The following is a 20,952-nucleotide window of genomic DNA, read 5'->3' as shown; positions in this document are numbered from 1 at the left end:
AAAAACAAAGAAGTCATCATTTATTACAAGTCAACTGTGCAGGCACTTTTCTATTTGACAGAAGGGCAGCATCACCAGGCCCCGGCATTTGGCTGCAGAGGTACCAGGGGGAGAACAGACAGCTTGGGAAAATACTAGAGCACAGGCCAGGTGCCAGACACCTCCACTCTGATGAAAGTACAGGAATATTTCAGCTTTATTATTAAGGACATGAGGAAAAAGAGCTGAGGCCCTGCCCTGGCCCTTAGCCATTCTGGGTTCATTTCTGAGCTGGACAGCATGTGGGAAAGAGGAGAAAAGTGACGGAGGGAGGACGTCCTCTGCTGCTTTCCTCAGGATGATCTGAGGATCATCACCTCTCCTCTTTTTTCCATTTTGTCTGCTGAAAGCAAAATCTCTGGTTTTTTATTTCCACCCCATAGTTTGTCCTCATTACAGGTATGACTCATCTTTTCTTTCTTAAAGTCAATCACAAAAAAAAAAATACAAAGGAGACAAAACAAGGCAGCAAAGGCGACACGTGAACAACAAGTCATTTAAGTAAAAAATCCCTTCTCTTTGTGGTAAGGGCCCCTGGCACACAGAACTTCACTTCCTCGCTCCCGTGGCACAGCCTGTGTGGCAGTGAAGGGACCACCACAAGCATGGCCACACCATACCCTCGATCCCAACGTCTTCAGGGCCTGTCAGATGTAGGGAGAGGAGAGTGTACCTGCTTCCCTGGAGGATTTATCCGTAGTCTACCTTGGATGGTCAAATGCTTTCTCACAATAGTCTAAAAAGTACTTTTGTGTGATCAGGGAAGACACAACTGTAAAAGTTCTTTCCATATTTTCAAGTGAAAACACTTTTGCTTTTGAGTTCTTGGAATGCTATACTCTTCACCAACCTGAAAAGAAGTTTTATAAGTGTGCTGTGGTCAAATTAATGGCCCCAACTCTTCATTAACTTAAATATGTATTAAAAGAAAGCTGCGCAGCATTAATATAAATGTGTGTGTGTGTATATATATATATATATATATATATATATATATATAAGATATATAATTTGGTCTTCCATTAAGGCTGTTACATTTTTAAAGTTTTGTAAATAGTTACCATAAACCATACAAAAAGGCGGAGCCAGGAAGCCCTGGCAAGGGGCCTGTCCTCCCTTTTGGTCCTGTTAGATAGCCCACAGTGAGCAAATACAAAAGGCAAAGGGAGCCGAAGCAGCACCAGGTACAGCTTGCAAATAGCAGGCTCGTCTGAAAAGGTAACTTCGTGATTTGATACCTATACCGATTTTAATTTAGTAAGTTCTCCAAGAGCAGAGAATTGATTTTGGAGCCCTCCTGCCTAACTCCTGCAAGGACGCTTTCTGGAAGACCAAGGCAGTGTCCCCGTCGGTCCTGTCTCGCTTATGAGCACACAAACATAAGTGCGTGCTCCCCAACAAAACAACAGGCCAGAACAGTCCGAGGGTTTACTGTCAGCTGCAGGGAAGTTACAACTTGGATGGTCCACTTTGGGTCCAACTTCAGCCATCGGCTTTGTTCACATGTGGAACAAAAGGGTAAAGTGGAGGGTCAGAGTGTCTGCGCTTTGCTGCAGCTGTCAGGTCGTAGTCAGTCAAAGGCTCCTGAGCTCGGCCTGGGTCATCTCCTGCTGTGATGTACACAGACTGAATCTGGTCCGTTCGCCGGGCTGGCTGCTCCCTGCGTTTCACTGGGACCTCAGCTTCCTTTAAGGATGAAGTCCGCCTCTGCAAGTGGGTTGACATGCCATATGGGAGCTTGATATTTGATGTTGGCATGATTGGAGTCCTCCGAGGAATTTTAATTCTAACCGTCATTGAAGATGGCCTTTGTCTCAGCTGAGAGGAAACTGGATGAGAGTGTGAGGACGTCAAAGGAACTGAAATGCTGGATGTTCTAGAAGCAGGCACGTTGTGGCAAGGAAATGCGAATGTAACCATTCCTTTTAAAAGGAAAATACGGCAAATTATTGTGTCTTTTGGAGAAGGCAGTGAGCCCCCTGAATGTCATTGCAGAGGTAACCTCAAAATCTGAAAAATCATTATAGAAGGTAAGAAAAGCACACACTACCTTAATACTGACCTTCCGTGTCCACCCGCCCTGCTCTGTCGTCCAAAAGGCTCTCGGTGCTTACTGATGTCTCTGAATCCAGATTTTCCTCATCTGAGCCTCGCTGATCTAATTCGGGTAACCGGTAAGTTATATCTTCCCTGTGTGAAAAAAGGATTTAATGTAAATGATACCCCATAAGTTTAAAAAAAAAGTATCTAAGAACCATGAAAACCATACCCTTTTGGAACTATCAGAGACTGTACTGACCACTGACCAATGGGGGATCCAACCTCCTCCACTTTATGGATGAGGAGAAAGGAAGGGGTTTGCTCAAGGTTGTGGCAGAAGAGCGACCAGAACCCACGTCCCTGTAGGCGAGCCCGCTGGTGCTCCTCCGCTTCCTCTACCACACTGCCCCACCTCTGCCGGCTGACATGGGTAGTGGTTTTTCCTTCAGTTTGTCCTAGATATTTGGGGCTCAGAAGTGGCAGGTAAAGGCAAGAAATAGCACAAAAGGAAAGAAAGACCCAGAACTTGCTTTTCTTCCTTTATTGACTGGATGCGTTCAATCAGAATTTCCTTTTCTCGGTCATCATCTCCTTCGGCTTGCTCCTCCTGCAGGACGCCTAGTCCGTCTATACTGCCATCACTGAGCTTAGACTTGGGGCTTTTGTTCTAGAACAAAGAAGAACATCTAAGTGGCAGTCTCCCTTCAACCAAGAGTTAGTACTGGCTCTAACAGCAGACAGACAAGCAGGAGAAGCTGACAAGTTGTTAATTCATACATGGATGAGACATTTAGAAGACAGATTCTCTGGATTAATAATGGTAAATGTATCTGCATTTACTTGCCTAATGCATTAATAGCATATCTTCTTAGCCATAAATTGATTATTTCTAGTGATTGTTGCAGTCTACCAACTCTAAAAGATAATAAATGCAAATGTCTACAACAGGGCATGCATGCACTTTGAGTAGATTTAATATGTAGTTGAGTTCATGCTAAAAGAATTCCTAAGAAGCCATGAAAACCCAGGTCATGCCGTTGTGCCCAAGAGTCATGCATAAGGAAACCACTAAGTTCTGTACGTACCATCACCCCCTCATAGGGAGAAAACCCCAGTTTTAGAGGCCATAGCTAGAGAGAGACGAAGACTAAGTTGACTACATCAAACATATATGGTCACTTGAAAAATCTCAGACAACAATTGCTCCATGGGGGTAGGACAGGAAGTGTATTGGGCCAGAGTTAAAGGGTTTGCTTCATTCAGTTGCCCATACCCACCACCCTATTCCTCCCACCTGAATCTTCATTTTTCACAGCTACGTACATATGGAGGGGGAAAAACGTTATGTGGGTTCATGCCCTTGAACATGCGAACTGGAGCCAAAGCAACACAAGGAACTGAGCAAAGTGCCCAGATCCGCCTGGCTCTTCACTACCAAGAGAGACAGCTAAGAATATAATGGGTATGCCTCAGACTAAATAAGATCAAAGCAAACCAGGGGCAAGGATTTCCCTGGGGAAGCAGGGACTTTATGGCAGGAAGGCCTCCCGGTTTGTAGTTACGGGACAACGTTCCTTCTCTAGCCTCAGGTCTCAGACTGTTGATGGTGGAGAAGAGTCAGAAGCTACAATTAAGAGTGGGACTAGGGGGAGGCTGAAGGGGAAAAGGTAAGGAGGCCAAGGGTGTTCTGTCTCCCAATCTGTACGCGCAGATTTACAGGAGTAAATCAATACCCATGTTTATGCTTAACATGCCCTGCAAACACTAGTTAAATGACACAGCCTTTCCTGTATAGGGCATGAATAGAAGCTGCGTTCTTCTGCTATGACACAGACACATACCCCCTGGCAAGGTGATAAGAGAACTGCAGGGTGGTGGTGGACTTTCCTCTATCCTGAACTTCAATTTGCCAGTGGAAACCTGGTCAGTGACAGGCTTCCTCGGAAAGGTCAGTCTGGCCTGGGAGGTTACCATTTTCTGCTCTGATTGAATGAAATCTTCTGCATTTCACTAGGTCCCAACCATCAAGTTGGTTATCTTTTCTTGTGTCTCAACCAGCCCAACTACGAGTCATAATTCCCCTGGCCTCCTTACCCATTTCCCCTAATCACAGCCTCATTTATAGCTTCTGGGTCTTCCCAAACCAACAGCAGCAATCTAAGGCCTGAAGTGAGAGAAGAGCTATGGGACAGAGCTGGTTAGAGACGAAGAAAGGGGAGCCTCTGCTGCCCACTGCTGCCACAGTGGGATCCTTACTCCTGTTCAAGGTTCTGGAAGACCCTCAAATGCTCTAGACCAAATCCCTGTCCACTCAAACCCCGGAAACTCCATACTGTCCACTATCCATCACTGGAGGCTTACTGTATTTTGTCGGAGAAGTGACAGTCTTCGAAAAGCAATGGTCTCTGCTGCTTCCAACTGGTTAATTTCTTCCATTTTTATCTTGTACTTTCTCATTTGTTCCTTGATTAACATCTCTACACACCTGTGGGTAAAGACAGATCGTGTCACATCTAGGTCCTAAAGAGTGGGTAAAAGGAGGCTTGGGTGGTAGGCAGAGGGGGGCTGTGAGAGTTAACAGAGATCCAGGGAGGGCAGAAGCATTTACTCACAGACTCAAGGGGGGGTGCATGCCAGTCACTCCAAACTATTGTCAAACACGAAACCCAGTGTTTATTATCAGTGACGAACATTAATACGGCACAATAAGGTTTGCAAAATACTTTACATACATGATCTCATGTGATCCTCCTAACAAGCCCGTGGGGTGGGTGCACTTGCATTACTTCCACTTTTACCAACAAAGACATATGAAGCTCAGACTTGTTGAGTGACATCCCTAATGTTACACAGTTAGTAAATACAGGATTTGGACCCAAGTCTCTGGTTAGTCTGGTGCTATTTCCATTCTATCACACTGGGGAAAGCTGGGGAAGGTAGAAACCACCCCAAGGAATCTGCATGTAGTAAGGAATAGGTGCATGTAAGGCGATCCTGTCAATGGAGTTTGATGCAGATGTGAGAGGAGGTCCGGCATCAAGTGTCGGTACGAGGTGAGGGAGATTAGGTAGAAGGGAAAGAGGAAACAATGTGCAGCTTTATTCACAGAGGGATGGTTTTTGCCTCTGCCCTCAGTGCTGGCTAACCTGCGGTGGTCCACAGGTATTGGCCATCCTCTCTTTAAAGAGAGATGCTCCCAATGGACAGGGATAAATGAGCTGCTTCTCTCTTTCTCAGCTGGTAGTGCTGTCTCTAAGGGCAATGCCAGGGACTTAAGAAATTGTTGCCGACTGACATCAGCAGCCCACACAGCTGGTTTACGAGAGAATGTTTCACTTAAAGGTGAGAGCTCTGTGGTCTTATCATGAAGAGAACACAGAAGAGGTAATCTGTCTAGGTAAACAGAAGAATGTGGCCAAGATATCACCATTATTGTAGAGTTCGAAACCAAAAAATAACACAAAGAAGGTGTCCCAGGCTCGTCCGACCACTCCTCTGGGACAGCTGTCTGTGTCTAATGGTATTCAGACGGCAGAGCCCAGCCGCACCTCCAGAGGGCCTTCTGAGCCCCCTTGAGATCTATGAAGTTCCGACTCTCCTTCCACTCCTGCTTTGCCTTTGGCACCTGTCTAGAGCAGTGAGTTCTAAACGTTTATGAGGTATTGTGGAAAGAAGCACTTCCTTCTATCTGTAGCTCTGAGAAGCCCCTGGTTCCATGAGTATGGAATATCAGGGACCTCCTTCATGGCCTCTTTCTTAAAAACAAAAATTTCTCCTCCTTTCATGTTTTGCCCTTTGGTAATGATGATGGCACTTTAATGGAGACAGTAACACAAACATTTTCATCCATATTTGAATTTTTTGTTCCAGGCTTGTCACAAAAGTAATTTAATATTCAGATGATGTGAGAGGTCAAATGCTTCTGCCCCTGCCATGGAGGAAAAAGCACCCCTGCTGGGAGGAGAGAATGAATCCCACCACGGAGCTCAGTGTCCGCTGGGAGAGTCTCCAGGAAAGGTGCTAATAGTTATAGCAACAATCATACATATTAATCAGATTCTTTATGTGACACATGTCCGAGTCACAATAAGCTCCTAAGACTCACATGGTTGTTTTCAAGACATCCTTCATGCTGGTGAGGGGATCGGAATGATCAGGACAGCGCAGCAGGCACGGAGCAAAGACGATCGCCAAAGCACTGGGTGACATCCTGTTCACTTCCTCGATTAGGGCCACTCTGCCAAGGAAAATGTTGAATCGATTACTGACAGAATCCATCTTCTTAAGGCACTTAGTACAGACTTAGACGTCAATCTTTCATCAGTCGGGGACTTCCACGGTGGGCTGGTGTAGGGGCTTCTTTTACCAAAGCCTCTGTAGGCCCACGGTAATGAGCAGGGAGTCTTTGAGAGATATAGCGGCCACCCCGCTGGTAAGCCGGGTGAGCAAATGAAGTCTGTAGGCAAGAGCCCTGTCACATGCTCCCTCCCCTTTACAAAGGCTTTACAAAAATCCAAGGAACTGCTTAGTTAAGTTCAGAAAGCTGCCTGTCAACTACAGGGTTTATATTGTAAATAAAAAGTTCATGAGGAATTCATACATGTGGCTCTAAGCAGGTCCTCAAACTTTTCAGGGGAACATTTGGAAACAGATTTAGAATGCCATGTTCTACCTGGGAAACATACAAGTCTGATGCTGCAGTTAAAGAAGGATCACCTTCATTCCAACCTCAGCTGAAATCATTTGAATGGCTGCCCTTCATGCCTCTCTCCACTAGCCTGGCCAGTTCTTTTCATCTTTTTTCCCTCAGCTTCTTCCACATCCTCTCTCTACTGGTTCTTGCCCCTACAGGGTTTCTGGATTGTCTTTTGCCCTCCGCTCTGCAGGGATCTCTGCGCTCAGGCTGGCTTATCCCACCCAGCAGAGTGGGACTCTGCCGTGGCAGAGTTTGGGTGTCGTCCTCCTCCTCTCTAATGTTCTACTGCAAATATGTACCTGGTTAGGGCATTCTTGAAGGGGGACCCAGTTTTGAACTTTCCATGGAAAGGGAATGGCATTCATAGCAGGCTAAGCTAGCTCCCACATAAAATCAAGTAAGAGCAACTTACTTGACAAGATGAAAGATGAGCCGCTCCAGGGTGTTGTGATTGGCCTGGGGAAGATGCTCTAGGACAGCATAGATAGCGGCGAGCTGTTCTTGCTTCTCTGGTAACTCTGCAGAGATGGAGGAAGAGAAAGCATCACCCTGAGTCCATCGAGTCCTGTACCTCCCACAATCCACTGAGAACTGCCCTCCTCCCCAGGCAGTCTCTCGGTCTCCAACCCTGGACCCAGAGAAGCTGGCGGGCACAAACATGTCAGGAATGTGGCTCCCTGAGGACACTTACCAACGGCTCGGAGAAAGTCATTGTACTGAGCAAATGTCATAAGAGGTTCTGGCAGCTCTCTCAACCACAGCTTCAAAACACCAGTGATGGCATGAATGGGGTAATTCTCCAATTTCACAGAATTAGGATCTGAAGGGGAAAAAATGACTCTATAAGCCAAACATATAACTTTGGGAAAGAACAAGGAGTCAGTCTGCAGAGTGAGAGGGAGGAAGAGCTTCCTCTAACACCTCATCTTTAGTAGCTAAAGCAACTCATTTAATAAGGTGTTCTAGGGGAAAATACGCCTATTTTTGGATTGGCCAAGAATGACTCAACAGTGATTCAATGTCCTTCGGCAGATGCCAGATCTGCTGGACATGCTGGTCAGGATTCATCAGCTCTTGTACCTGCTTGTAGGGATTGTTTGAGCTCTCGCATTCGATTGGCTGCCCCCGACTTTCGGTAGATCCCTTCGGTGTATAAGCCATGCATCTCCACGTGCTCCAGTAACTTCTCCAGAACCACAGGCACTGAAATCTTGTCGCTGGTCAGGTTGCTCACACACACCCCAAAGTGCCGCGTCTCTGCTCCAGGCTCATTCTGTGATCGAAGCAGGAAGATGAGCTCTCAGAGAACACGTGTAGTACATGCACTGGGCGCCACATACTGCTGTTTAAAAACCATGATGCCTCCTTCCCAGCCCTGCTCCAGACCCCGCAGCCCCCCCACCACTGGCTCCCTTCTCCCCCTCCTCTCCCTTCTCACTCTCTGCTGTCACCACCACACCTTCACCCTGCACCATCATCTCAGGGCCTTCAAGAACCAACCCTAGGGTTTGCACTGACCCGGGCACCTTATTTAAGTTTCTCACTTTACACTGTAGCTCCAGCTTTCATCCTTCAATAGCCTCCTTACCTCCAAACCACCTCAGTCAATCCCTGGGTCTTGGGACCCTTGGAACTTAGGAACCCCCTCTCGACAGCTAGAACCACCTAACTTTCCATCTCTTTCATTCTCTTACTTACTGGGCTTAATTTTGGTGCTCATGGTGAATGACACTTTCTTTTCTCTCACTTCATTTAATTGGCAGGTAGGTGGCATACAAAATAGAGTGCTGGGAGATTTGGGTTTGAATCCTGCCTCAGACATCCACTAGGTAGGTGACCCTAGGCAAGTAGCTTAATCTTTTTTTTTAGCCTCAGTTTTCTTATCTGTAAAATGGGGATTGTAACAGCACCTACCTCATGTGGTAGTTGTGAGAATCAAATTAGAGTACGCATGTAAAAGGCTTTGTAAATTTTAAAAGCACCATATAAATGTTAGATATTATTGTTATTAATCAAACCGCCTTCTTCTGGCTCTATGTTGACTTCCTTAGCCAAGCCTACACGGGATGCACAGTCCACTTCAGAACTGTCCTTAATAGCTCCCAAGTCTAGCCCTAGGTTACTTCCGCCACCTGCTTTCTCCACTCCTGCTCTTAAGCTGGGAAAGGAGTGAAAAGGAACCCATACTCAGCTAACCACATGGTCCTCACCTCTGCCAGGCAAACCTCTTACTCTTAAATTTGTGGATTCTCCACAGCAGGTCTTCTGACCTTTCCATCCAACTCTCCTCCCTTTCACTCCAAACTGCGAGAAAAAGCTTTCTGCATCACTGTCTCCTCACTTCATTCTCACCTCTCTACAACATCTGGCTCCAACCTCAGCACCCAACTTAGCTGCTCTCTCCAAAGTGGCCACTCATCTGTCAGGGCCCTTTTCCAGTCCTCACCACTTCTGAACTGTCTGCAGTCTCTGACCCTGTTGACCATCCTCTCTGGGTTTTTGTGACATTGCTTTCTCTTGGTTCTTCCACTGCCTGACTTCTCTTCCTCAGCCTAATTTGCTGAACATCACTCGTATCACATTCCCTAACTATGAGCACACTCCAAGGCAAGGTCCTGGGCCCTCTTCTCTGCCCGCAATCTCAGCTGGTGACCTTGTCTGTTCTGATGGCAGTCACTGATGCAGTCACTCTGAGGTGACCCCATGTTTTAACCTTGCCTGACTCTGGCTTTGTGCAGCCAGCCTGTAGGAGAGGTCAGTCTTCAGGAGCACTAATCTATCTTGCTGGCATTAATCCCATCTCCTCATAATGAGTACCCCTGCAGCACATGCTCACTTATCCCATCTTTTCATAAGAAACTAAAACCAATCAAAATACTTAGGGAGGAGCTGAGGTGGTACTAACTCCATCGTACACATGAAAGATTCAGCATTGTCTTTCCCTTACATGGGAGTGGTTTACACCTGATTTACTCCCTTCCATAAAAAGCAGCTTCAAATGGAGGCTGGCCCACTCAATGTTTATTGTATTGGTGTGCCCAATAAAATTCTTTTAACTTTCCAAGTTTGCCTCACTAATCAGGGCAAAAGCTAGAACAAAGATTTCTTTTAATACTGGTACTCTAATCCGAGAGCCCAAGTCTCTCTCCTGAGCTCCAGTCCTGCCTATTGGGCATTTTGAACAGGACATCCTGTTCCTATGTAAAGGGAGCTCAACCTCAGCCAGTCCCTAAGAGAACTCATTATCCTTCCCTTAATACTCACCTGTCTCCCAAACTTTCCTATTCTTGTTGGGGAACACCATCTTTTCAGTGCCCCAGGGCTGCACCCTTGGCATTTATCTTCAATCCCTCACATATCTAATCAGGTGCCAAATACTATCATTTGCATTTCTGAAGCATCTCTTTCACCCACCCTCCTGCCTCCCCTCCACTCCCACAGCCACCAGGCTGGTGGAAGCCTTTGTCCCCTCTCACTTGGATGACTGCAACAGTCTCCTAATTTTTCTCCCTGCCTTTCCTCCGACCCATCCTCCACTGTTGCCAAAGGGATTTTCCAAAGCAAATGCCTGACCTAACTCAGTAAACACTAATGGCTTCTACTATCTGAAGGATCCGATCTAAATTCTTTTGTTTGGATTTTCAAGTCCTTCGCAGACTGGCCCTGTGGCCATTTCCGGACTTCTTATTCGTGAGGTCCCTTCCAGTCCCAGCAGCCTTCTCTCTGCTCCTCTCTGGCCTGGCTCCGTCTGTGCCGAGGCTGAGCAGGACGTCTAGAAGGCGCTTCCTCCTCTAAGGATCCCTGTTGAGGCTCAGCTCAAGCACCATCTAATACATCAAGCCTTGCTAATCCCTCCACTTGCTTTACTCCTCCCTCTACAAGCCTCCCAATTACCCTGGTATTTATTTTATATATACCTATATATGCATGTTGTCTCTCCTGATAAAACAGAAACTTGTTGAGGGCAGGACACATGAGTTTTGTCTTTGGAGACTCCCAGTGGCTAGCATAGTGCCTGGCATGTAACAGATTTTTAACGACTGGTCAATGAGTAAGGTGATCCAGGATGGCTTCTTCCATCTGCTCTAGTTCACAGCATCTCTGCATCTCTTTTTTCCTGTCTATCTCAGAGGAGAGAGGTTTTGCTAACTCCTAACTTTTCCCTCTATGCTTTTGTTGTGATTGCCTCCCAACTCTTTGGGGACTTTTGTCTGTCAGTTATCTTTCCTTCTCCAATGTCTACGAACACACTAAGGTTTTTCCTAATCTAAAAAGAAAACTCCTTGTCCTGATTTCCTAATCTACAGTTACCATATTATTTCTCCTTCTGTTTACCCCCACACTTTTAAAAGCAACAACTTGCACTTAACGGTGTTTACCTTCCCACCACTCAGCTGTTTCTTTAGCCCTTGCCTCTCTACATGTACCATGCACTGGAACCACAGCCTCACAGGCTCACGGGTATAGAGCCGGAAGGGACTGAAGGGACGGTTCGATCAGACCCCCTCATTTTGCAGATGAGAAATCAGTGACCTAGAGAGGTCAAGAAACTTGCCCAAGGTCATCAATGATTCTTACATCACCAAATCCAATAGATTTTTGTCTCCATTATTCTTGACTTTCCCCTGCTTAAAGAATGAGGCTCAAGGCAAAGCTGAGTCCCCCCACCTCAGACTTCACTGAGAAAACAGAAACCACTCCCTGTCGAGTTCCTCTTCTCTCCTCTGTCTCAAAGTCCTGGCACCATTCCTCGTTCTTTCCTCCTTCCCTCCAGTTCCTAATGCTTGCTGATGAAGTCTAGCATGGCCCCTATCTATCAGAAAGCTCATTCAGGCCTAGCATGCTGCTCCAACTTGACCCCAGGTGATTTTGGGGGGTAGAGCGTTTACATTCTCCTGTGATTGACAGGTGGACATCTGACCATGTCAACTTCCCCTAGAGGTTGGCAGGTTACTCCTTTGGTTAAGCAACAGCCACGGTGTGCTAACTGTTCCACTCCCTGAGCTTATAGGTGCATATCCTCACCCTGCAGTGTCAGGCTGCTGTCCGGCAGCACTAAATATTCAAATAGTAGCTATTATAGTGAAGTTGGAGCTCAAATTAATTGGTTTAATAGCCCACAGAGCCCATGGGGAACACTGCCAATTTTCCCTAGGAGAGGGGAAGCCAGCCATTAAAAATCCTCTGTCTTCTTGGTCACCCTAGCAGAATGTCCTGTAGGAGGGCCCCATGCTCTCCTGGGCATGGCTCCCTAGACCTTGCTGAGTGTGTTTTTGAGGCTTGCTGGGTTTCTTAGAGATGGAACTGTCCTCTTACTGGGGCTTCTAGAGGTTCTAGACCCCAAAAGAGGGAAAACCTGACAGAGAGCAGAGGGCTTCTTATTGTCTAATCACCAGACCCAGGGATTCTGGTTGCTTCATGCCCCAAGCATAGGATACGCCTGACCCTGAAGGCTGTGTGGGTCTCTCTGGCATACTAGGCCTAACCAGCGTCCCATGGCCAAACAGTCACTGAGTCATTGTGCCAACTACCTTTACTGAGTCCCCTTCCTCCTCTTTCAATGATCTCTCCAACCTTATCAACAAAGTCTCTGCTTCATTTGGAAGGATGGGACAGGTTCCTTCCCTGAATATGGCTTACCTGCTCCCTACTTCCCCACCTGAACGTCTTTTTCTTTATTATTATTATTATTATCGTCATCTTTTTTTGTTTTTAGGCAATTGGGGTTAAGTGACTTGCCCAGGGTCACACAGCTGGTAAGTGTCAAGTGTTTGGTCTGAAGCCAGATTTGAACTCAGGTCTTCCTAACTTCAGGGCCGGTGCTCTGTCCACTACGCCATCTAGCTGCCCCTACATCTTTTTCTTCTACTCTCTTCTCTTACTTTATTCTCTTCGAGGTTTGACTCCAGTGTCACCTCTTAGGGGAAGCCTCTGCCAGTCTCCTCAGCCTTCAGTCTTTAAGCCATTGAGCTCCCAGAGTGCTCACTGGGGAAACACTAGACTCTGAATCTACAGAGTCCTAAGATCACATCCCAGTCGTGACTCTCGCCAGCTGGGTGACCCTAGGACAAGTCACTCTGCTTCTGAGCATCAGTCCCTTGTGGGACTGAGGCTAACTCCTACAGTGCCTAACCCAAAAGGTGGTTCTGACATGATGTGTGTTTGTAAACCTTCGAGTGCCACAGGAATGGGAGCTAGTACTTATATCTGCCATTTGGCATTTAGCACATTCTGCCCAGGATTATCGTCTTTTGGGGGAGATTCCCTCCTTCCACATCTCCGAGAAAGCCAGAAACCTTGTTTTATACTTTGTATCTCAGCTTATGCCCTACATACAGAAAGCACTCAGCAGTTAGCAAAAATGATGGTAATACTTTGTGGTGAGAGCAACAGACTTGGAGATAGAAGATGAACTCCAATTCTACCCACACGCTAAAGCAAGTCAAAACCTTTGCCCCAAGTCTCAGTTTCCTCATCTGTATAAATGGAGATAATTCTCACAGTACACAGCTACATGGCACAGTGGATAGAGCACTGGACTTGGAATTAGAAAGACCTGGGTTCAAATCCAGCTTCAGACATTTACCAGCTGTGTGACCCTGGGCAAGTCATTAATGTCTCTCAGTCTCATCTATAAAATAGGGATGATAACAGCATCTGCTTTGGTTGTTGAGAGAATCAAATGAGATATTATTTTTGAAGCACTTTTCAAACCTTAAAGCACTACATAAATGCTATTGTTATTATCATTATTATTATTATAATAATACATTTTATGGGGTTGTTGTAAAGCTCAAATGAGAAGATGGCCATAAAAACATAGGCCATGCACGTTATGGCAATGAGGATGGTTTTTTTTTTTTTAAGGCAATTGGGGTTAAGTGACTTGCTCAGAGTCACACAGCTAGTACGCGTCAAGTGTTTGGTCTGAGACCAGATTTGAACTCAGGTCCTCCTGACTTCAGGGCCGGTGCTCTATGCACTGCGCCACCTAGCTGCCCGAGAATGGCTTTTTTGACAAGGCCTAAGGCCTGTAGTCTTTACAGAGTTGCTGGGGAAGAGTTCTTTATCCACCCATCTACTCACCACTCCAGTGCTAACAACACTCACCTTCCTTCCAAAAGAGGAACAACAAGTCTGAATCTTGTGCACACACTTCTTGTGGCAGGTCATCTTGCAAACTAGAAAAAACAGGGAGTAAGAGGTAAGAGTCGTTATATTCGTTTAGACTTAGGCTCTTCTGATGATCCTGTAAAATGATTACTAGCTGATTTATACAATCAGAATCGTGTGTGTGTGTGTGTGTGTGTGTGTGTGTGTGTGTGTAGAAAGGGAACAGGATTCAGGGCTAGAATTACATTCCCAAACCTTAGAATTTAGCAAGTAGGTTCAAGTCCCAGCTTTGCCGATGACTCATTATATGTGATTTTGGTCACATGACTTCATATGAGTCTATCTTGTCATCTGGAAAGCAATGGTGTAGTCTGCATGATTTCCATCATATCTTTAAGAGCTAATAAATAGTTATTGATTCTGATGACTCTCCCAAAATAAGCAAAAAGGTCGTTTCTTTCCCTCCAAACAGGAAAGAGAAAAGAATGCCTTACTGGTTTTAGGATTATTAATAGTATTCTAGTCTTTCAAAAAGCAATCCTCTTCCTAGCCAGAAGTCAATGTGCCATACATGAGGTGGAAGCATGCTGAATGAAGTACACTCCAAGTTCACAGATTTGGGGTAATTCAGGATGATACGCTGGCACCGTGCCACATAACAAAGGCAGCAGTTGTTTTCAAGACGTGGTCTTCAATTCTCCTGTTTATGTTTTTTTTACCAATGCCTTTTATTTTTACATCATCTTCATTTCCAAATACAGCCACCTCCCCCCCAAACCCAAGGCAGCCCTTCATTGTAAGAAACACAAAAAAGGAGAAAAATGTATTTCAGCAAAACTAACCAACATATGAACTGAGTCTAATACATGTAATGTTCCACAACCATAATGTTCCTCCCACCTCTGCAAAGAAGGAGAAAGGTATGTTTTCTTATCTCTTTGGGACCAAGTCTGATCATTGGAATTAGAGAGTTCAGTTTGTATTTCTTTCTTTTCCATTGACAAGACTGTCCTCATTGTGCATGTTGTTTTTTTCTTAGTATTGCCTACTTTACTGCATTCCAAGTATTCTCATGCTTCTCTTGACTCTTCATATCCACTACTTTTTACAATGTAGGCATATTCCACTGCATTCACTTACCAAATCTGTCACACTATCCCCTAATCAATGGGCATCTACTTGGTTTCCCAGTTTTTTATTACCACAAAAAGCTGCTATGAATATTCTGTCATATATTAGACCTTTAGGGGTATGTGGTTCTGCCTTCGACCTCCCTGAGGTACATAATAGCTCTGTGGATCTTTAGACTTTTTGGTCATAATTCTAAATTGCTTTTCTAAAATGGTCAGACCAATTCACAGCTTCCTTAACAGTGTATCTATTATTAGTATTCTTGTCTTTCCATCATTTGTCATCTTTGCCAGTTTGCTGCTGTGATGTAAAACTTTAGAGCTGTTTGGATTTCATTTATCTTATTATTATTAATTCTTTGGAGAGATCTATTTACTAAGTCAGTGTTAGTGAAAATAATTCCTCACAGTGCTGAAATCATATGAAATATTTAGATGGGAGGCAGGATGATATAGCAGAAGAACTATGGAAATCTTGAGTTCGCAACCATCACTAATTAGTGTATGATCTGGGCAAATCACTCAATCTCTCTGTTCCTTAAATTCCTATACAGAAAAAGTGCTTTGGAAAGCATCGAACACTTTACAAAGACAAGCTCTCTTTCCAGTCTAATCTCATGCTGCTCCTTCTCCTGTATTTTGGACTCTAGCCAAACTGCATTACTCATGGTCTTTCATACACATTTTGTATTTTCCCAACTCCATAAATTTGCTGAGGGAAGTGCTCTCCTCCTCTCCCCACCTCTTGTCATCCTACCTATTTTCAAGGACCACTTCCTACATAAAGCCCTCTCTCAGTTCCCCAGCCAACAGTGATAGATCTTCATCAGTCTCACAGCTTTATGGACTTATTCTAATCTGTATTATATTTATTTGGGTATATGTCTTATCTCCCTTACTAGACTGAGCTCCTTGAGGGCAGAAGCTGTGGTTTATCTTTGTATCTCCCTTAGTGTCTGGCACAGGACTCTGTAGGTAGGAGGCCCAAGGCACTCACCAAGGAAAACAAGCACATAAACATTTACTGAATAAATAGATCAGTATAAAAACACCAAAAGAAAACCCACAGCAGTCTGGGCAGTAATAAATCCGCCTAATTACCAATACTGTTTGCAGAGCTCCCATAAAGGTCTGTGGAACCATGGGACTCATCAATACAGAGCAGCTTCAACCTTGCTGCTATATGGTCGAGCTGCCTGTGACTCACCATTGCAAAGAAGTGCTTTATCCATGGGCCAGATGTAGGACAGGCAGTGCTCGCAGGACTGGGGGATGCTCACTTGGTAGCTTGCAAACACATGCCCATTGTGCTCCTGGATCTGAAACAGCAGCAGGCCAGATCAGAAGGCAACACTTGCCTACCCCTCCAACCCCCAATGTTAGGAAAAAAGTGAACGAAGAAAATGGCATTCCAACACCATGACTTCCCTTCTATACAAGTCTTCCCAAGAGAAGTAAAGTGGAGAATTTCCAGAATTTGAGCTGTATGACTACCTCTGGGCACTGTCAACATTTAAAAAAATAGAAAGAAACAATTCTCACCAAGCCCCTCACAAAATAACCAAACCCAACTTAAAAAAACCACAATTATTTTTTACATCTGTGAGATGCCTAGATTACAGAAACAGAGCCTCTGGGCAACCCGGGAAAGACTAGGTCATTTATAAAAACACATGTAATCATTTAATTTGAAAATTAAAAAATAGACTCACTGCACGATCTTGCTTTCTCTTTTTCTTCTGAGACTTGCTTAACTGTAAGAGAACAAAAAAGACTCCAATAATTTCACTGATTTACTTGGACGGGATCTTGGAGATCATTTGGTCCAACCCATACTGGAACAAGAATCCCCATAATAACAGATCTGACAAGAGATTATTCTCTTATATTTGCTTGAAGACATTCAGGGAGGGGGAACCTATCACCTCTCGGGGCAACCCCTCCACTTTGGAATAGCTCCCAAGAGCTAGGAAGGTTTTTCTGATACCCAATCCAACCTAAATTTGTATCTTTGCAGCAACGCTCCCTACCCCCCAAACTGCTTTGTGTTCGCACAGAGCAGGTCTAATCTTTCCTCTATATGACAGCCTTTCATATATTGGAATCCGGTTATGATGTCCCTAACAATGGTATGTTTTAGAATTTTACCAAGATATGAAATTCAGTGGCCCAGAGCTAGTTGATTCTAGGATCTCCCTTTGTTGAAAATTGGAAAAACATCTGCCCCTTCTCCAATCCTGTGGAATCTTTCCTATTTTCCAAGATCTTTCCAAGATTGAGAGGTGTGACAATCACACCAGCCAATTCCTTCAGTATCCTGGGATGTAGGTGATTTGGACCAAGTGAGAGCTTATTAGGGACAGCTGGGTGTTCTCTTACTGCCTCCTTACTTATCAATTCCCTATTAGCAATTTTTCCTCCGTCCTTTTCAGTCTCTTTCCCAGACTGAAAGAGAAATCCAATGCAGCAGTTCTTCCTCCAGTCATCTCTTATTACTATCTCACCCATGCTGAACAACGGTCCTATTCTTTCTCTGAATCTGTTTCTCCAGGGTGTAGCTAAAAGAGCTCAAACTCTTTTCTGTTGTCTTTAACAATTCTCACCAGCCTCACTTTCTCCACAGCTTTAATATATTCTTCTAGAACCCTGTCATTCTTTTATGTTCATTCTCCATCTCTAATTTTTTTAAATCGAAGCTCATTAATTTCCTGAGCATCCAAATCAGTCTCTTTAAACAATTCCCTCTTTTTCCTTGTCACTGGAATTATTTCTTTGTGTCTTCAGAATTTTAACTCTTGAAGCCTTTCCTCCTGGGCTGACTTCCCTTTAGAGAACTTCAGTTCCCAGGATTCTACCTATCCTTTTCCAGAGCACCCTGAAATCTGCTCAGACCAAATTCATCAGATTTCCTCTTTTTCTCTATCACAAATTTTAAGACGGAAATGGTATTCTCCCTTCCTTCTCTCCTGCAGTTTCCATCTCAGCAATCAATGCTCCTTCCTGGTAAAAATCCAATTCAGAATCCAAGTCCTTACTTTTTTTTTTTAAACCACTCTTTTTGAAGGATGAAATTTATCATTAAAGCAAGTCAAGAAATGATTAATTGCTCTGGGCAAAGAATGAATTCCAGCAGACATCCAGATGACTGAAGGCTTCCATCAGTACTACCCCATAGCGGTGTCAGGCTTGTGATCTACTCCCCAGATTCCTCATCTACTGCCTCTTCTCCCCAAGTGGTCTGTAGTATACCCCAATGATAATATTGCTTCTGTACAACTCCACACAAATGCTCTCCATCATACTTGCCCCTCTCTGGTTCCCTAGATTTCCTCATGTGGGCCTATCTTAATACATACAATGCCACTCTCTCCCCATCCCTATTCTCTCTTTAAAGACCAACAAACAAAGCCCAAAACAAATCTATCCTGTTTTTTATGAATATGGATATACCACCTTCCAGAACCATATTCCATTGACAAGCCTCATCCTACTCAGTCTCAGTGATAGTCAAAATTTGCCTCCTTGTGTAAGGTTTTACAGTTCGCCTTGCTTGTCATCCACACTTTTGTACATCTGAGTTCAGATGTGAGAAAACGGGTTTTATTATCAGCTCCTTTCTTGGACTCTGTCTTCTATGCACTTCAGGTTGTCTTTACTGCTATTCTCCCTACACTGTAGCTGATCTCTATGGTTTTTAGCTCGGTACACATATGCATCCAGTTTTATCCTTCCTTCTTCATTTACAGGTGAAGACTTTTAGATTAGATTTGTAAGATTCTGGGCAAATACATTCCTATCAGCCCTCCTCATATAGAGCCTGTCAATTCTTCTATTTAAGTTATGGTCTATAAATCTAAATCTTAGACACCAGTTTCTTTACCAGCTGTTCAATTCCCAAATCCGTCTCTCTTCTGAAGTTCTTTTTGTTGATGAAAATACCACATGTGCCCTGAAGAGTTCCAGTTTCTTGTCTAACACTTTGTCATCTTCAGAAACACTTTCTAGATTCCTTTTGACGGCAACATCTGTGCCGATGTGTAAGTGGCAGCAGTCTGTCTCCAGAGTTTATGACATTGTGGACATTTATCCTAGAAAGACTTTCACGTTTTTATTATGAGATCATTTAGTTGCCAGCACCTGACTTTGCTGTGTAATGGGACGACTTCTCTCGCCAGCAGCACCTTTGTGTTTACAACATTATTCCTGGGAGGATAAGTAGTTGTTTTCTCCTCAGAGGGTATAGTCCTCTCTTCTTTGGGAAGACCCAAAGTAAGAACTGTTACTTAGTTCCACATGTTGGCCTTCCTTTTCTCCACTGTCTGACATTCCTCCAACATGCAAGCTCTTACCACAGGTCAGGATTCCTACTTGTTTATTCAGATTTACAGTCTGTTTTCACAATGAAGCCATTACTTCTTTCTTTTTTTTTTTAAACATGGAACACTTCCTTTTATTTTTTTTTTCATTTTTGAATTTATTTTGATTTATCAACAATCACTTCCATATGCTTTTGAGTTTAAAATTTTTCTTCCCCTTCCTCCCCAGCACCCTGCCCAAGATGGCGCACAATCTGATATAGCCTATATATATATATATATATATACATTCCTATTAAACATATTTTCACATTAGTGATGTTGTAAGTAAGAATTAGAACCAAGAGGAGGAACCACCAGAAAGAGGAAACAAAACTCAACAGAAGAAAAAAACCCAGCAAATAGTATGCTTCGATCTGCATTCAAAATCCATAGTTCTTTCTTTGGATGTGGATAGCATTTTCTATCACTAGGCCTCTGGAGATGTCTTAGATCCTTATATTGCTGGGAAGGGTTAAGTTTATCAATATTAGTCATCTCACATGGCTGTTACTGTGTACAACGTTCTCTTGGTCTGCTCATTTCACTCAGCAGACCATACAAGTCTTTCCAGGCTTTTCTGAAATCAACCTGTTCATCACTCCTTATAGCACAGTAGTATTCCATTACATTCATATACCACAACTTGCTCAGCCATTCCCCAATTGATGGGCATCCTCTCAATTTCCAATTCTTTGCCACCATAAAAAGAGCTGCTATGAATATTTTTGTACATGTGGGTCCCTTTCTCATTTGTATGATCTCTTTGGGTTATAGCCCTAGAAGTGCTATTGCTGGGTGAAAGGGTATGCACATTTTTATAGCCCTTTGGGCATACTTCCAAATTGTTCTCCAAAATGGCTGGATCATTTCACAACTCCACTAACAATGCATTAGTGTTCCAATTTTCCCACATCTTCTCCAACATTTATCATTTTCCTGTTTTGTCATCTTGGCCAATCTGAAAGGTGTGATGTGGTATCTCAGAGTTGTTTTGATTTCCATTTCTCTAATCAATAATGATTTGGAGCATTTTTTCATGACTATAGATGGCTTTTTAAATTTCTTTATCTGAGAACTGCCTGTTCATATCCCTCGACCATTTATCAATTAGGGATTGACTTGTATTTTTAATACAAGACTTAATTCTCTATATATTTTAAAAATGAGGCCCTTATCAGAGACACTGGTTGTAAAAATTCCCAATTTTCTACCTTCCTTCTAATCTTAGTTGCATTGGCTTTGTTTGTGCAAAAACCCCTCACTTTAATTTAATCAAAGTCATCCATTTTGCTTTTCCTAATGTTCTCTATCTCCTGTTTGGTCATGAATTCTTCCGTTTTCCATAAATCTGATAGTTAAACTATTCCTTGCTCTCCCAGTTTGCTTATAGTATCAGCCTTTATATCTAAATCATGAACCCAGTTTGATTTTATTTTGGTATATGGTGTGAGATTTTAATCAATGCCTAGTTTCTGCCATATTCTTTTCCAGTTTTCCCAGCAGTTTTTTTTCAAAGAGTGGGTTCTTATCCCAGAAGCTAGGGTCTTTGGGTTCATCAGATAATAGATTACTATAG

The 20,952-nt window shown here is 43.8% G+C and overlaps 1 protein-coding gene across 10 annotated transcripts in view; it reads right to left on the bottom strand.

The window, feature by feature from the left end:
• Position 1: 1 nt before the first annotated feature.
• MYO9B (myosin IXB) overlaps positions 2–20,952 on the bottom strand; it is a 140,666-nt gene continuing 119,715 nt past the window's right edge. For 6 of the 10 annotated variants that reach the window (XM_078154068.1, XM_078154066.1, XM_020969248.2 and 3 more), the window contains 12 exons: positions 16,731–16,772; positions 16,226–16,337; positions 13,886–13,956; positions 7,856–8,048; positions 7,467–7,595; positions 7,188–7,293; positions 6,185–6,316; positions 4,441–4,564; positions 3,165–3,209; positions 2,610–2,746; positions 2,102–2,229; positions 2–1,961 (listed from right to left, as the gene is read on the bottom strand). In XM_078154068.1, the coding sequence (XP_078010194.1) occupies positions 1,522–1,961; positions 2,102–2,229; positions 2,610–2,746; positions 3,165–3,209; positions 4,441–4,564; positions 6,185–6,316; positions 7,188–7,293; positions 7,467–7,595; positions 7,856–8,048; positions 13,886–13,956; positions 16,226–16,337; positions 16,731–16,772 (1,659 nt within the window). In that variant the 3' untranslated portion in view covers positions 2–1,521. Of the gene's footprint in view, positions 1,962–2,089; positions 2,230–2,609; positions 2,747–3,164; positions 3,210–4,440; positions 4,565–6,184; positions 6,317–7,187; positions 7,294–7,466; positions 7,596–7,855; positions 8,049–13,885; positions 13,957–16,225; positions 16,338–16,730; positions 16,773–20,952 lie in introns of all 10 variants that reach the window. The other 4 variants (XM_020969255.2, XM_078154069.1, XM_078154067.1 and 1 more) reach the window with 2 other exon arrangements.

The sequence above is a fragment of the Phascolarctos cinereus genome, unplaced genomic scaffold (assembly GCF_003287225.1).
Source record: "Phascolarctos cinereus isolate Bilbo 61053 unplaced genomic scaffold, phaCin_HiC Scaffold_4;HRSCAF=312, whole genome shotgun sequence".
Lineage (NCBI taxonomy): Eukaryota > Metazoa > Chordata > Mammalia > Diprotodontia > Phascolarctidae > Phascolarctos > Phascolarctos cinereus.
Note: the sequence above shows the minus strand (reverse complement) of the source record. Positions and strands in the feature narration are given on the sequence as shown.